The 17,730-nt window shown below is 49.0% G+C and overlaps 1 protein-coding gene across 1 annotated transcript in view; it reads right to left on the minus strand.

Annotated features, from left to right (window-relative positions):
• Positions 1–767: 767 nt before the first annotated feature.
• The window catches only part of CTSF (cathepsin F), a 30,209-nt gene continuing 13,246 nt past the window's right edge, over positions 768–17,730 (minus strand). Inside the window, exons 5-11 of the mRNA XM_032974401.2 lie at positions 16,029–16,125; positions 15,313–15,393; positions 13,594–13,713; positions 12,711–12,775; positions 9,884–9,974; positions 8,217–8,275; positions 768–6,334 (exon numbers count right to left, since the gene is read on the minus strand). Of these exons, the coding sequence (XP_032830292.1) occupies positions 6,254–6,334; positions 8,217–8,275; positions 9,884–9,974; positions 12,711–12,775; positions 13,594–13,713; positions 15,313–15,393; positions 16,029–16,125 (594 nt within the window). The 3' untranslated portion in view covers positions 768–6,253. The remainder of the gene's footprint in view (positions 6,335–8,216; positions 8,276–9,883; positions 9,975–12,710; positions 12,776–13,593; positions 13,714–15,312; positions 15,394–16,028; positions 16,126–17,730) is intronic.

The following is a 17,730-nucleotide window of genomic DNA, read 5'->3' on the forward strand; positions in this document are numbered from 1 at the left end:
GTAGAGGGAGCGGCTAGCGATGGCAAGGTTCAATTCGTGGTCAAACTAAACTGTTTTTTTTATTATTATTTAACCAGGTAAGACACACTGAGCTATTTGGCTCTTTTTTTCAGAAACGGCCTGGCTATCACAAATGATATCCTGTCACGTGGAAATTGATAGCGGCCAAACAGTATAAAACGCACGTTGATGCTAAATGTGGAGGAGTAAACCGGAGGACCCGGAGGGAAATCGACGCGACCACGGGGGAGAACGCGCAAATAGGCAGCAAATATACAGCAGCAGGCGTCAGGGTCAGGATCGAACCCACGACCTCCTCCACACCAGGCGAGGGAGTTAACATCTTGCCACCGCAGATATTTTACATCGCTGGATTAGTGCCACAGAAGTCGCCCGATTTGTTGATGGTCGGGGGTTGGCTCGGCCAATCATCATCTCCGGGGAGAGGGCGCTGTATAAAATAGGTTCCACTACGTGGGGACCTCACCACGGGTGAATGTTGCCCCCTGCTAGAGGAATGTGGAATTTCCTCCCACAGGCTCCGGGCTGTGAACAGTGGATGAGCAATACGTCACAATGCTCGTTTGAGGAGGAAATCACGATGACCTGGTAAAAAAAACAAAATTTTAGGAGTTAAAAATAAGATTATTCGACAGCCAATTCTATTGAGAGAGAATTACAGTGCAGGACACGGCGATCATCGCAAATCTCATCGAAGCATAGTTTGAGATTGAATGTGTTAGAAATGTTCTCACACAGCAGGCGAGTGCAGTAAACAACAACCCATTTAATCAACTTGCATTGCTATAATAATTGCTACCGATTAGTCGCCAATACAAATGAAACCATCATCGTTAATGTAAATAACGTAATACATGAGCGCAAAAAAAAATCACTTGCAAAAAAGCTGTAATTTTCCGTAAAACATCGTATCTAAAAAAAAACACTGCAAACGCGCTGCCCTTGGTAACTGACGTAGCCATGCGTCCTCAAACGCAGCGCTGTTCAAAACTGTCTTGAAGAACGCTACTCTTGAGTTGCAAAGCCTATAAACGCATCGTAATATTTCCAGTGTTCAGGTCCCTAGTGAAACGGCGTAACATGAATCTAAACTATTAAACAATGACTTAACAAGCAGTGCTATTAAATTCTCCTCAATACAAGCAATCAACAGTACCTATATAGTAAAATAAAAACTCAAAGTCTACCGTCACCCCACAATTCCATGTCTACCAATTAAAAAGCGTGAAGCATGCTGTGCCTTGTTGATTTTCATTTGAATGAAAAGTTAAATGTGGAAATATTTACCATAAACGGACCTGCAGTGTGGAGTATATACAATGACCCCGATTTCCTTTTGGGCCACGTGGTAGTAAATTTATGCCAAAATCTCCGTCGTTAGCCCGACACGACCCCCAGGGCGAGATCGTCGTGTTTACCAAGATGTTTTCTTTACACGTTGCCTATGTATGGGTCAAGTTCTGGCCAATTAAACCCTTTACCGTTCCAATGACGCGTACGTCAGTGCCGGACTATCCTAGCAGCACAAGTAGCTACATATGTAGTAGCTACATATGTAGTAGCTAATAGTACATGTAGTAGCTACATATGTAGTAGCTAGTAGCACAAGCAGCTACATATGTAGTAGCTAATAGTACATGTAGTAGGTACATAAGAAGTAGCTAATAGTACATGTAGTAGCTGCATATGTAGTAGCTAATGGTACATGTAGTAGCTGCATATGTAGTAGCTAATAGTACATGTAGTAGCTGCATATGTAGTAGCTAATAGTACATGTAGTAGCTGCATATGTAGTAGCTAATAGTACATGTAGTAGCTGCATATGTAGTAGCTAATAGTACATGTAGTAGCTGCATATGTAGTAGCTAATGGTACATGTAGTAGCTACATATGTAGTAGCTACGGGCCCCGCACTTTCAAGCTATCAATTCCAGTTCAGTGATTCTGCACTTGCTCTATTACTATAGTACTATACCGCCTTCAACTTTCATGAACGACTGGGTGTTTAAGGTTAGCGATTTGTCGTATTATCCGGCTGTATGGCAAATGAAAAAATACAATTACTTTACTATGCAAGTTAAACATTTGTGTTTATATATTTACGTGTTTCTTTTAACATTTAGGGCTCCTTTATACCATATGGCTACAGGCCCTGCACCGGCTTCATCCGGCACTGGCTCTCCAAATAAAATGAACGCCGAGCCGCTTGTGCATTCCGCGATTCGGAGTCGAACGGGACACCACCCACCCCGAAACTCGGAACGGGAAAGGGTTGACCGCCTCCACACCAGCGACGTGAGACTTTTCACGACCGAATTCAACATCCAACACACGATGACATTCTGCTCACCCCGCCTCGATCTTCATCAGGCAGCGAGCTCGGCACTGGAGTACAGTATATACAGCGTACGCGTGGCTATATAATCTATATTTTTAAACAATTCTGCGCGTGACATATTTTTGTTTAACAATTCTGCACGTGACATCGAGGTCCTCTTGAAGCTGGGTATCGTGACATTGCGCAACCATTACGGAGGTGACCTTTGCAAAGTCATTTTTGTTTTTAACGTGCTCCTGCCCAGCTGACAATTCGCTGGTACAAAAGTCCTTACAAAGAAGAGCTCGCAAGCAATGCTATTGTTCGCGAAAATGATTACATTTGGGGATTTTGGCCACGGCGTGAGTGTACGGTGGCCTAATCGTGCGACTTGAACACCGATGCCGCAGCAACTTGAACCTCCACTCTGGAGGCGACTGTTAACTCCGTTGCAACTCGTGCCAACCGCTTAGGGGGGCATCCATTCAGTACGCATGGAGGGAGTGGGGGGGGGGTTAACACAAACGCGTACGCATGCGTATGGGGGTTCTACTGACAATGTACGTACGCATAGGAAACGTGGTGGTGGTGGGGGGGTGAAGCCTCGATAATAATTTGTCTACATTGACCTTCAAATGAGTTATATAGTCTGGCGGTGGACAATCCGTTTGCTTAAACACGTTAATATTATTAATCCTTGATCGTTTCTGCGTGGATTAAATATCGGCCGTTCTATAGGATTCGGGGGGGGGGGAGGTTCAGGCGTACGTACGCAGATGGTGGGGGAGGGGGTGTAAAAAGTACGGGTGCGTACAGGGAGGGGGAGAGAGAGAGAGGGGTCAAGTTTTGACACATTTTTACGTACCTACCAAATGGCTGGGCCCTTACGACCACCCGACCGTTGATTTATTGCTAAAAGGGGGCGGTAGAACTCGCCACACGTGGTACGTGATTTGTTTTTTTTTTACCCTGAGCCACGACCTGGGGTTTGAACCCGAGATCTCTGCAGTATCAGCACAAGCAATTCACGGCGTCGCAAATAAACAAATTCCAAACGATGCGCGCACGTGTCTAACGTTCGAACGGCACGGGTCAAAGCCACTGAAGCGAGTTGTTAGGGGCCGTCCATAAATGACGTCACGCGATTTTGAACGATTTTTAACCCCCCCCCCTCGTCACACCGCGTCACAAATGTCTGACCCCCCCCCCCCCAGGTGCGTGACGTCATTTACAGAGGGCCCCTTATCCCTGCACCTGCCCGTTAAAAATTACTGTAAAAGTAACACCGACGATTTTGGCGAGCGCTGGGAGATACATGACGAGAAGAGAAGTGACGTTGATGTACGTCATTTGCAAAAGGTACAGGGTCCATATGAGATTGTGAGATTCCAATGCAAACGTGCAGTGGTTCAGCAAGTAGCCCTGGCAAGGGACACTTTTGATCAGTGCTGCACCCACTTGGCTGCGTTGGGTATAAATTCGGTCACTTATGGATAGCGATGAAATATCTTAGCAATAAGAAAGAATGCAATCCATTCCAGCCATTTTAATCCACCAGTGAGTGAATGAAAGCATCCACACACCAGAATGGACGTGAGTTTTTTAACCACGCTGGTCAGTGCAGGTTGATGAATGGTTGGGGGGTAGGACTGATTCCCAATATCACTCGCCACCGATGTTGGCCGTGGCTGGCAATCGAACTCGGATCGGCAGGTTCGCAACGAGGTCCGCTAACCACTATGTCCCCGCTCCCAAGTGCTCTTTCGGTAAAACACGCTCGCAGCTTTGTACAGTGGCCGATCGTGTAACCCCCGCCCCCCCCCGCCCCTACATCCGATCACTGTGCAAAACGCACAAAATTCACAGCGTGACAGAGTCGACATCGGTAAAGCCGAGTTAAAAAAAAAAAACCTTTCCCAATCCGTGTGCGTCATCAGTTTTTCTTCCGATTTCGTTCCGATGACGTACGCGTACATTATCGAAATGGAATAAAAAAACGAAAATGAAATAACTTTATCGGTACCGAGGCTCCCACAAGGCCATGCGGGAGGGCCTGTGGCACAGTTTGGCGCCAGCTATCGTAGAGTGGCGGTCGTGTCGCTACGGTTCTCTGCGGTGAGTAACAACGTCTTTAAAAACAACGGCGCTACGCCTCGTTAAATGAGATTAACGCCGAACTGCTTGCACGTTCCGAGATTCGGCGATGAACGGGACCCCACCCCTGCAACTTGAGACGTCTCGAATCGGAAAGGATTATGATGAACAACAACGCATAGGGGGGTCTGTGCGAATGACCCCATACCTAACAAGTGCAAAGCAAATTGAGAACACATTTGCCACCACATATATTGATGGCAAAAGGCATTACTCTGACCATGATGCCTTGGCATGTCCCGTGACAGCCTGAATCGTGGACATTTTTTGATCTGTCCAAAAATCAGCAGCACAATCGCGAATGCCTAGCGTTTGACGGCGCAATTACCGCTTGCCGAAACCTTGCACGATTATCTTTACAATCACCTGGCCCGCTTGTAGGCCGTAAGGAAATGCTTATTCTGTCATCTCGAACAATGCAACACAATTTATAGTCTTTTGGCAGAATTTTACAAAATGAAAATACTTTTGCATGATCAGCAGAAATCCCGTGTTTGCATAGCCCAGTGGGTGGCACGTAGTGACCAGGGAGCTAATTTCCAACTGGCGCAGAACAGTACTTCAAGCAAAACTTAGCATATAACAATAATCAGTGCGTCGAGCGTAAATAAAGAACCCACTATCAGCGAAGAACATATAGCTGTGTCAGTCCTACAGAGGCCCTAATTAACTTGCGTGGGCTGCACACCCCCATCTCCTACGCTCTGCTATTTAAGTGCTTCCAAACTGAAAGTTGCTTGTTCATGTCATAATTGAGCGTCTTGCGTCATCCGAAAAGCCGCGGGGGATTCTGACCGCGGACTTCCTACCACGTGCCTCTGTTGTCACACCGTCGTGTTGCGTTAAAACGCCCCCCCCCCCCCACCCCCCGCGCAAAGTGAATTATGCTCGTGTAAAAATAGTAAGAAAAGATCGAGTTCATATTTCGAGCCATGAACATGTCCCGAGTCCCATCTTCTTGTTTCCCCTCTCCGAACGATTCCCGTCTAACTTGCATCGGGAGTTCGAGTCGGTTGCCATTTGTGGAGGTGGCTCATTTAACGCCGAACCGTTTGAACGTTCCGAGATTGGGCGATGAACGGGACCCCACCCCTGCAAATCGCAGACGTCTCTGAACCGGAAAAGATTAAGACGAAAAAACAACGCATCGGGGGTCTGTGCGAATGACCCCGACCTAACAAGTGCAAAGCAAATTGAGAACACATTTGTTACCAGATTATATAGATGGCAAAAGGCATTGCACTCTGACCAAGTGCTACATCACAAACGGTAATAGATCCAGATCACACAGAAGCAAGGCGACGCTCTCTCCTGTGTGCTTTCGGGTTCTAAACCAAGCAGCCCGACGTGACAACTGAGACTTAGCTCCACGTGTGCCGGGAGCTTCTTCACGAAATCCGTGTCGCTCACTTCCTAAGCTCTTCAACTCTGCTGCCGCCGGAACGACTGGATTGTCCCTCAAGAAGCTCCCAGCACGCGAGGGGGGTGGTGGTGGTGGTGGGGGGGGGGGGGTGCGAAACGTCAGACATGGTGACGAACATCTTGCGGTAGATGCCCGCCGACCCCCCGTGGAGGGTCGTACGGCACGACAGCGAAAACCTAGCAGGTGGCACCGAGAGAACGACCCGGATCAGCAAAAAGGGGCTTTTCCTGTCGACGCAAGCGATCCTCGGTTGTCCCCCACCTCCTCACCCCGGACCGCCGTACGGGAACGAGTCCAGCCCAGCGACGGCGTCGTCCGCGTGCTCGACGCTCGCTCGCTCACTCCCGGTCCACCACGGCAGACGAGCAGTCCTTGTTGAGGCCGCACACCCCGTCGCCGCGGAAGACGCGGTAATAGCCCTGCAAGCCACGGCGCCATGGCCGCGCGCGTTGGGGGAAAATAAAATAACATTTCCGCACCGCGCAAAGCATGCTGAGAGCGACACAGCCACAACCGCGAATTGGCAAAAAAAATATATAGAGGATCGCAGAGCTTGGGGCAGTTGTTGGCACCGGATCACCGCCTGGCTGCCTTTCCGCTTGTCTGTGGCACCTTGCGCCTCACGAGTCGTTCTCTCTCTCCGAGAGTGAGACTGTGCGGTGCATCACGACGTAAAATGAGTGTTACTACTACTGGCTGTAGCCCGGTGGCTCAGCAGCCAGAGCGCTGAGCAGCTACTGCCGAGAACCGGGGCTTCATATCTACGTTTCAGCCGCCTGCGATCAAAGAGGATTCTCACGTGGAGTGAGCCGATGGAGGGGGGGGGGGGGGTCTCAGCCCAGTCACCAATGACTGCACACAACAACAACAAAATCCATGACGTTTTAATTTGATCGTGCACTTGCGGTGCGAGTGCGAGAATCATTTGCAAGGGATTGGGCACTGTTGTTGTAGATTACCCGACTGATCCCTTCACCGCCGCCCCCCGGACATTCAATTGTCACAAATCAGGTTCGCCGTTCCATTGAATAATCTCTTTTTTCTGTAACCACTGCGTTGAATGTAGCGGCGTCTAGCGGCTGCAGGAGTCACGTGAACCCACTGCGTAGCGACAAGCAGCGCGCAAGTCAAAACATCGCCCTATCCTTGCCGCGCGTATCGGGAGCCTAAAAAAGGTGAACACATTGAACGGGTGAATTTGCTGCGCCGCGGCAGTCAGATGCTCGCGAGGGCACTCGGAGTTTGCACGTTTCTTGAGAACTCCGTTTTGCGTTCAGTTTGTCGTCCTTCCCCCGCGCCTCCGTCGGCTACGTACGGTGCGCGAAAGGAAGCAACAACGTCCGGTACACATACACATGCAGCGAAGCAATCGCAACCGAAAACACTCGCTACGACGTCGTGGACACGGCGTGCACGACACGGACGGTCGGCAAGTAAAAAACAAGCCCTCCGATTGCTGCCTAACGGGCCTGAAAGGGGATTGAATAGATGCGGGGAACTGAAGGTATTGGAGAAGTACAAATGGAAAGAGCGGGGAAACGGCAGGATGATCGACAGGGAGGACGGTTGGAATCCGTGGAAGATGATTGGCTGGATGGAAAGCGGAGGGTTGAGGAACCTTCGGGAAAGGGGTTTGAGGGACATACAAAGGGGGAAGCGAGAGAGTTCAGGACGCTAGGAGAACAGGAAGTATTTGGAGACCGTGTCTCGTGCTGGAAAAACTAAAGACTCCTATCATTATTACTGAAGACGACTGCGTCGGGCGTCGCTACACATACATACGAGAGGTGACACGGGTGCTCTGGGCGACGGCACCGTTTAACACTCCGACTGATGCTTCTGTTGTTGTGGAGTAACTCATGCAGCCAGCTATGGCTCTAGGGTTTGGTGTTACATGTTATTTATGTAGTTTATTGTAAAAAAAAATCGGTCACAGTCCCTATGATCACTGTTACATTGCAATTATGGCTTTATTTTTTGGTGATTTCGAAAAGTTTTTTGGTTTGGCCATGTGTGTTTTGTTGTTGTACGGAGTTAGACTGATGGCCTTAATCTAAGTTTTCTTGTGGTTTTTGTTGTCTGACTTGCATCCCACTGAGATTTTTGCACACAACGTTGGTGTACGGTGCTTTTTCAGGAATATTTTGCTGTTTTTTTCATGGATTTTCTGTTTGTCACTTTAACATGTTTTCTTGTTCGTGTTTTTGTTTGTTGTGGTTGCACCCGTTTCAAGAGCCGAATGGCTCACAGGGCTGTACCAAAATAAATAAACTGAATGAATAAAAAACTGAAACCACTCACCTCCTCGCCCCACCCCACTCCCCAGCTGTTTTTGATGATCCAGAACGGCACGCCTTTCTCTAAAGCGCGGACACAGAGTGAACACGTTGCAGGTTTAACGGACGCGACCGCTTACGTGTAGAGCTTCATTGGCGCCGTACGCCAATAGGAGGTGATTGTACGGATGGTGGGCATTGCCAAGGGTCAACTCACATTCACATTTACTCGTGCCATACAAAGAGGAGCATTTGGTGATGCCATTGCGGTGGCAGTGGTGAACAAGCATAAATGCCAACAACAACAAAGATCAACACATTTGTCAGTGACACAGCGCATGTGCTTGCGATGTTATGTAACACTCTAGCATACAATGGCACATTCATGCAAAATGGTTTAACACATGGGTCAGCAAATGTCCACTCCTCGCAGATGGCTTGCTTTGGTAGCCGCTCTGACTTCCTGTATTCTGACTTCCTGACGACGTTTGGCATAGTTTCAGACGAAACGTCACGTCCGGTTGATGGACTCAGTGGCGAGAATCGCTCTTCTAACTTAGCGGTGAGCACTGACAATTAGAATTAGCAGGTCGTCAACCAAAGGCTCTTTACACGTCACTATTCAATTTGGCCAGACCATTGCGAGGGCCGAACGCCCCTCAAAAATTCAACTCCGAATCGGGGCATTAAACTGTCGAGTCACACCAAGTGACTCAAGAAGCGAGCGAGGTGACGCGGTGGCGAAGCGGCCTGCTCGCGTACAACAAATGCGAGAGCTCAGAAGCTCAGAAGGGGACGACCATAGGAGAGAGAGAGAGAGAGAGGGGGAGGTGGCGATAGTGAACAAGGCCACGATGGGACAGAGACGGGACTACATACGCACAACACCGCAGCGTCAACTCAACGCGCCTCTCTTGATAAAAAAAAAACAATTCACGTGGGCCAGTGCTTTGGCCTTGTGCAAGTGACAGAAATTGCTATAGTGAGGACTAAGGCCTCTTCATATGACAGCTTCTTGATGTTATTCATATTCTAAGCTCTTTCGGTAAAGTCACGTTGAAGGGAAACAATAAAATATATATAAAACAATAAAAATTCTCACGACGTTTCGACCATAACACAAACGGTCATCATCAGGTGTGAAAAACCAACGGCAAGCTTCTTGATGGTTTTTTCCGACAAGCTGCTTAATCAATCGACCCTGAGTGGATCGTTCTCGGTCGACCCCTGGCCGGGATCTGAACTTGCCACCTTCTGAATGCACAGCGCATGATGGTGATTAACCCCTTCCTGTTCCGAGACGCCTGCAAGGTGGAGGGTGGGTCGCCTTCACCGCTGAATCTCGGAGCGCGCGAGCGGTTCAGCATCAATTTTATTTAGAGAGGCGTACCGCCGTGGTTTTTCAAGTCATTGTGCTCACCGCAGAGAAGTGTGGCGACACGACCGCACTCTACGATAGCTGGCACCAAACTGTGCCACGCGCCCTCCCGCGTGGCCTTGTGGGGGAAACCTCGGTACCGATAAAAGTTATTTTATTTTAGTTTTTCTTCCGATTCCATTCGGAAGAAAAACCGATGATGTACACGCTCGTCATCGGAATGGGTCAAATGGGGCTACGGTGACGGATGGCAATGAATGACAATAATGATATCGATCGCAGTGATACAGGCGCGGAAAGACAGCAGCACGCACCTGTGCCGTAGCCCACTATAAGAACAGCATGGTTCAGTTCCCACGACCAACACAGAATCTTCCACGGGTGAGCGATCCCGTGCTTGTAAAACTGCCGGGAGGAGGGGAAAAAAACGTAGTCAAATTAACAGAGCGCTGAAAACACGAGCGAGACGAGATGAAGGTGACGGCTTCCTCCCAACCTCACAGTGCTCTCTTTGTTGAAGGCTGTTATGTGTGGAACCGTGAAACCCCCCCCCCCCCCGCCCGCTCCTGCAACTCATTTGACTGTCGCGAATCAGTGTCGCGGTGGTGGCTGTGATCCAGCACGTCGCCCGTAATCCAGCGCTGTGGAGACGAGGGGTTGGTGGATCACACACAACGTTGTGAAACTCCCTTCCCGTGGGCATCGAGGTGCCATATCCTGGCTTGCGAGGAGATGGCGTTAAAGTAAATGTGGACTCCACCTGTTCCGTCTGTACGAGATCGAGTGTTTCTCCCTTGCACATGTAGCTTTTTCACAGATGTCTACTGGCCGTCTGTGAAAAAGAGCTTCAAAGGTCATCAGATTCCTCCAGGATAAATAAAATATTCTGATTTTGGTTGTATGCAGGTGCTCCGGTTTCCTCTTACATGTGAGCACTCAACAATTGGCCGAAAACATCTTCATATGTAGAGGGCCGCAGAGCTTTGGGGGGGGGGGGAAATTTGCGCCGGCTCACCGACCGGCTGCTGCCGCCTTCCCGCTCACAGCGGCTTTCGGCTGCTGCCATCGAACAACGACGGGCACCGTCGCATCGCGCGCTTTCAGATGCGCTTCTGCGGCCGTCCGGAACGCTCTTCCTCCCGATATTAGGAAGCCACTGGGAGTTAACGCACTTTAAAATAATCTAGATTGAAAACGAATTTCTTTAGAACCGCATTTTGTGTTTAGTTTGTTGTCCTTCCCTGACACCTCCGATGAGCACGGTTGGCTACGTACGGTGTAAAAAGGTGTTAATTTTTTTTTACATATTTTGACTTAAAACTTTCGTGACTGCAGGAATTCATGTTCTATGGTTCTTTCGGTAAAGTCACGTAGATAGAAAAAAATATAATAAAGTGAATACAATTAAATTGAATAAAAAATATCACGACGTTTCGATCGACCGCTTGTGTTGCGATCGGAACGTCGGAATATTTGTATTCACTTTTTTATTATTATTTTATTGTTATGTTTTTTTCTATCTACGTGACTTTACCGAAAGAACCATAGAATACATATATACATACATACATTCCACCTCGTGTCTCCGAAGCGCCCGCTCTCTACGAGGGCGATGAGCGAACGCTGCACGGCGTGTCACAAGTTGAGCTTTTATCATCCTCATGAGTTGCTTTAATAATAAATCACTTTTCAAACACTGCAGTGAATGTTATCGCTTGGAGCGGATGAGGCGGTGACGTGAACCAATTACAAACAACGTCATGCACAATCCCTTTGTCAATCCACTGCTGGATGAAGGCCTCCCAAATGCTCTGCCGGTCATGGGGCGGATGTTTGATTATACTTCACCACGCTCGTCATGTGCAGGTCGTTTCAGATATCGCTTGCCACTAATGTTGGCTGTGGGTGGCAATTATTTTGGGTCGCAGGGTTCATAGCGCAGTGTGCTAACCATCGCTCAACCCATACAATAAATATATGAACCGCAAAAACAATTACTCTTGCACACGGGATTCACTTTATTTGTATTGAACTTAAGAAGCAATATTGAATCAATAAATAGATGCATTGCTCCATCCCTACAGGATATGGTGTTCACTGGTGTCTTATCTGATGAACCTAAGCTTTATAGCGATAACACACCAGTATATCACACCGGAAATTGTCTATCACCAGATGGCGCTCAACTGGCTGAAATGTTCCCATTCGTGCTACAATCTACGTTCTGCAATCTTAACTGCTGATGAGACATTGAATGTCGAAACCCGTCCAGTGTTTGCTCGTATGAAACCAAATAATCCACTCCCATGAGGCTGTGTGGCCAACGGGATCGTAAGAGAACCACTTTCATTTTTCAAACGAAGGGACATGTTTGGGAAGGATGCGTCGTGTATGTGTGATTTTGTTTTTTTCTACAATACAAAATACAGAGCATAGTGTATGTTGGAGAGATGGGGCAGTGATTAGCGTCCCGCAGTTTAACCTCGGCAAACTTAGTTCGATTCCCAGCCACGGCAAACATCAGTGATATGATGCCACCTTTTTCCCCAACCCACGCCAACCGGAATGCCGAAGTGTGACCAATCAACCCCCATAACCGGCACAGCACATGGATTGAAGGGGAGCTGTGATCACCAAACCTAACTATTTTTATTTTACCGAGTAAGGCCCACCGAGCTATATAGATCTTTTACAGAAGCGACCAATCAGTTTCAAGGACAATGCATCATATTATCATAGTGTGTTTTTTGTTTGCATTTTGACTGCAGGTATTGTGGTTAATGCAGACATGAATCCTTGTAAAAAAAAGGTTTCAGTTTTGTTGCCAGAAAAAAGGGGAAAAACCCTATTATCAACGAAGTGGCTTATCATGTGGATGGATATCAGCCAAAATACTCTCAACGTGTGATGTTGATTCCGGCATGTGGAGGGAATAACCGGAGAAGCCGGAGAAAGAAAAAAACACACACACGACCACGGGGAGAACATGCAAACTCCAAATATACAGCAGCAGGCGTCAGGGGTCGGGATCGAACCCACAATCTCCGGTATACCAGGCGAGGTAGTCAACATCTCGCCACCGTGGCGTCCCAACCTGACTCGTCGAGGAAGGTCACCCGTGGCGCTCGGTCTTTGCTGTACCTGCATGCCCAGGGCGTTGAGCGCGATGGAAATCGGTCCGTGCTTTACGAGCCACGCGGCCATCTCTGTGCAATGCACGGACACACAAAAAGACCTCGATTATGGATGATATTGGTCGCGAAAGCCTACGTGTTTAAACTGACAGACATTCCCATGAGCGAGTGTATCCTCGCGCGGCGGGGGGGGGGGGGGAGTAGACACAGACACGAGACGACTTTGACGCAACTGGGATTACACATAACAATCGTTACCCTCGACTGGCGAGATTAATTACCACCCACTTGCCAGCCACGTTCTGGGTAACCCCGTGCTACACAGGGGTAGCTGCCACTGGGGGGTGGTGCGGCTTTAAAATGCGTTTCAACTATTAAAAACTATAAGTTAATTTACCAGGTAAGGCCCACTGAGTTAAACAGCTCTTTTTTCAGAAGTGAGCTGGCCGCAAATGATAGCTTTAAATCGAAAACTCATTTCACCCATTTTTGTGTTTAGTTTGTTGTCCTTCCCCCGCACCTCCGATGAGTACGGCTTGCTACGTACGGTGCGAAAGAGGTCCGACATGCATACAACAAAGTGACTCATCAAGTGGACATGTACAGCAGCCGAACACTCCAAAACGCGTGTTTCTAAATCCACGCGATCACGGGGGAGAACATGCAAACTCCGAATGCACAGCAGGCGTCAGTGTTTGGGATGGAACTCACGACCTCCTGCACGCCAGGCGAGGGAGTTAACATCTCGCCACCGCGGCGCATGCTTGCTATGCTGCCACCGCCTGGCCACGTCACGCTTCGGCAGATTAGGAGCCTCGCAACAGACGACGGATCTGTGCGATCCGGCACACAGGGCCCGTTTGAACGCGCTTCACAGACGACCCATTTACCGTCTTCGTCGGAGGAAATGGAGACGGATCCGTTGATGTACGCCCGGACTTTGGCCTGGGAGAAGCCGCACTGCTCCATGTCCCCCTTGTAGGAGTAGTCGCTCTCCGTCATCAGCCCCCCTGCCCACGCACGCGCGGTCCACCACCCCCCCCCCCCCGCCCCCGCCCGACAGAACGTGCGGTTCGAAAAACAAGACGCGGGCAAAGCTCGCGAAACACAACCAACGCAGGCGTGGGAGTAAGGGGGTGGGAGGGGGGGGGGTGACGTGTGTTGCCGCAAGACTGCAGACGCACGGCGCACTCGCGATCTCCAGCGGTCACCGGATCGATTCGGTCTCACGGCGGCGGTTGAAACGGCGGTGCAAGTTCAGAAATGGGAATCTTTACTTAGACCGTAGGAGGAATCCGATGAGCTGTGAAGCTCTTTTTTCGTTTTACAGATGTCCAGTATGGGGCCGGGGGTGGGGTGGGGGGGGGGGGTCAGCAAGTTACAGCAGGCAAGCAAATATTTAAAAAAACGATAGAGAAAATGGTACGGAAGTCACTAAAATAAATAAAACATGATAATGCATTATATAAGTCCGATTTATCTGTCTTGAGCGAGGCAGCATAGAGAACGAAACAGTTGCAGGCCACACCAAGTTAACACCACAGCAGCAGCAGCAGTCCCTCAATACGATGGCCACATTAACATTGCACTATCGGCACTACAAAGGATCAAAGTCACAAATCGCATTTGCAAAGTGTGACTGCTGTATCCATGCACCAATCTTCTGCTTCAGCGTATTTTTTGTATGTTTTTTTAAAAGGTCACGTGCCGTGGGGTACCGTGTGGGTAGTCCCCCACCTCTTCCAAGGCCGTCTGGCCAGCGTTGAAGGGGGACTTCAAATACCCTCGTTTTTTTAGCGGTCGGTGGGGTTCTCGAGACCTCTGTCTTACCGGAGGCTCTTCCACCAGCAGTAGCACGAACAAAAACAATTGCAGCGCTGGTCGTTTCAGCTGCACCTAATGAAACCCAACAGTGATGAACAGCACAGCAGGGCTCCATCGAATTCTGTGGATCACGTGGACCGGGCTTGCGTTAGATACATCGAATTCTGTGGATCACGTGGACCGGGCTTGGCGTTAAGATACATTAATTCTGTGGATCACGTGGACCGGGCTTGGCGTTAAGATACATCGAATTCTGTGGATCACGTGGACCGGGCTTGGCGTTAGATACATTAATTCTGTGGATCACGTGGACCGGGCTTGGCGTTAAGATACATTAATTCTGTGGATCACGTGGACCGGGCTTGTGTTAGATACATTAATTCTGTGGATCACGTGGACCGGGCTTGTGTTAGATACATCGAATTCTGTGGATCACGTGGACCGGGCTTGTGTTAGATACATTAATTATGTGCATCACGGAGACCGGGCTTGCGTTAGATACATTAATTCTGTGGATCACGGAGACCCGTACATACTATTTACATGCTCAGAGTAGATACGTTACGTAACTTTGTAGCATCTTTCCACCGTTAGATTTCTCGCGTTAAAAAAAAAAAAACTAAAGTTACAGTTTGACTGTCCGTTAATGCTCGTCCGCTCGCTCCCCTCTCTCTTCCAAGCATAAATGTGAATCGACGAGGTTTTACCTGTAGCAGGGCAGTTCGTTGAAATATAATTATATATTTTTGTTTTATTTAAAGAAGACAGACTTTCAAATTACCCACCGAGCTCTTGTATCGTTTTGTAAGCATTCATCTGCAGTCCTCCACCACACCCGTAGTCCAGCTTATCGCAGTCCACCAGCTCTGGACAACAAAAAGTTCAAATCGCTAACAGAATCAATGTGCAGACACCAAAAAATAGAAGTGTTACCGTACACCCGCTTTCAAAATCTCCCCGACCCCACACGCAGCATAACAAAAGGTGGGTTTTTTACCCACTCCCGTGCAGTGCGAAGTGGTTGTTACCCGTAGCAGCCTATCAAAAGGCTGTTTAACCCAGCCTTCCCACCCACCCACGCCCCCTTACTCACTCCTCCCCCCTCCCTTAACCTGTATATAATCGCGGTCGTCTCTGAACTGTGCTCCTGACACAGATACTCTGCGTTGACTTTTCCACCTGAAGACGGATGGCTCGTGTTGCCTCCGAAACGTCGTGATTTAATTATTTTCTTTCATTTAGTTTTACTTCATCTACGTGACTTTACCGGGGACTTTGCTGTGGAGGGCATGGCCAGGCTTCAGTTGCACAACTACCGACTCAGATGTGGACAAAGCACCTGCGACCCGATTGAGCTGCGCGACGTGATTTCGGGGAGCAAATTGTCCGTGTGGTCGTGCGCAATTTCGCACACCTCCGACGAGCACAGGCTGGCTGCGTAAGAAGCTCAACGTGCACACGTAGATGCGTACGCCGCGGCTTCAGGCGTGCCACGACTCACCTTGCTCGGAGAGTGAGAGCAGGCTTCCTTTCTTGATGGCCCACTGCCCCTCGATGTTTCCAGTGACAGAGAAAGCCCAGCAGGAGCCGCATTCTCCCTTCGTCGCACAGGTTAAGCACGCGGCATCGCAGGAACAATGAAACAAATTACTTACTCCATTGTCCAGCAGGGGGACCCTCCGGGTTAGTGACGTACAATGACCAGATTTGTTCACTCAACGCAAGAATACACGAAAACCTAAGGGGCCGGCCATAAATGACGTCACGCGATTTTGGACGATTTTTGACCCCCACCTTCGTCACGTGGCGACACAAAAAGTCAGACCCCCCCCCTCTCTAATATGACGTCACAAAGCTCTGCCCCCCCCCCCCCAAAAATATATATTAAACATGCTTGAAATCGCTTTAAACTATTGTCATTGTAGTGCGTATTTAATGTGGCGCTGCACTCTGTTGTAGGAGAAAACATTTATTAAAAAGTCCATTTAATTAAGTAGAACGTGTTGTCTATATTTATTTAAAGTCGCGCTTTTTGATGTGACGTCACATTTCTCAACCTCCACCCCTCCTCGTCACACATCGTCACAAATGTCTACCCCCCCCCCCCAGGTGCGTGACGTCATATATGGACGGCCCCTAAACAATAAGTTACAGCCCTTTGTCAACCTACTGCTGGGTGAAGGCCTCCACATCCTGTGCCAGTCATGGGCATTTTGACCAAACTTGACGATACTTTTTTAGGTGTAGCTTGATGAAGCGCGTGATTCATTAATAACAAAAATAATGATCACCATCTTCATCCATTTTCAATCCACTGCTGGAGGAAGGCCTCCTCAAGCTAATGCCATCTTTCACTCTCTTGCAACGTTAATAATCCACCTCGCAATGAAACAAACCCAACGGTACACCTCTAGATAACGTAAATTAATCTTCTAAGAAACATTGCCTTGTGACTATTCAGTGGGCATGCTGTGGTCACACGTGGATAATGCGGGCGCGTTCGCACTTTGTTCGGGCGCTGCGTTACGACGCCGGCATTCTGCGCTCATTTTCCCAGCCAAGCCGACACTGGTGGCGGGGGATGTCGTGATGCGTTCTCGGAGCCCCTGAACTGACCAGCACGGCGCGCTATGGTCAAACAACCCCCGCCCAATGGCTGAGAGACGTGAGGAGGTCTTCATCCAGCAGCGGAATGGGCTGAACAATATTTATTACCAGCACCTGCCACGGCCAACATCAGTGGCGGTTCATGGCCACGGCTAACATCAGTGGCGGTTCATGACCACGGCTAACATCAGTGGCGGTTCATGGCCACGGCTAACATCAGTGGTGATTCATGGCCACAGCTAACATCAGTGGTGATTCATGGCCACAGCTAACATCAGCGGTGATTCATGGCCACGGCTAACATCAGTGATGATTCATGGCCACAGCTAACATCAGTGGTGATTCATGGCCACGGCTAACATCAGTGGTGATTCATGGCCACAGCTAACATCAGTGGTGATTCATGGCCACAGCGAACATCAGCGGTGATTCATGGCCACGGCTAACATCAGTGGTGATTCATGGCCACAGCTAACATCAGTGATGATTCATGGCCACGGCTAACATCAGTGGTGATTCATGGCCACAGCTAACATCAGTGGTGATTCATGGCCACGGCTAACATCAGTGGTGATTCATGGCTACGGCTAACATCA

The sequence above is a fragment of the Petromyzon marinus genome, chromosome 53 (assembly GCF_048934315.1).
Source record: "Petromyzon marinus isolate PM22_M1 ecotype Great Lakes invasive population chromosome 53, UKy_Petmar_22M1.pri1.0, whole genome shotgun sequence".
Lineage (NCBI taxonomy): Eukaryota > Metazoa > Chordata > Hyperoartia > Petromyzontiformes > Petromyzontidae > Petromyzon > Petromyzon marinus.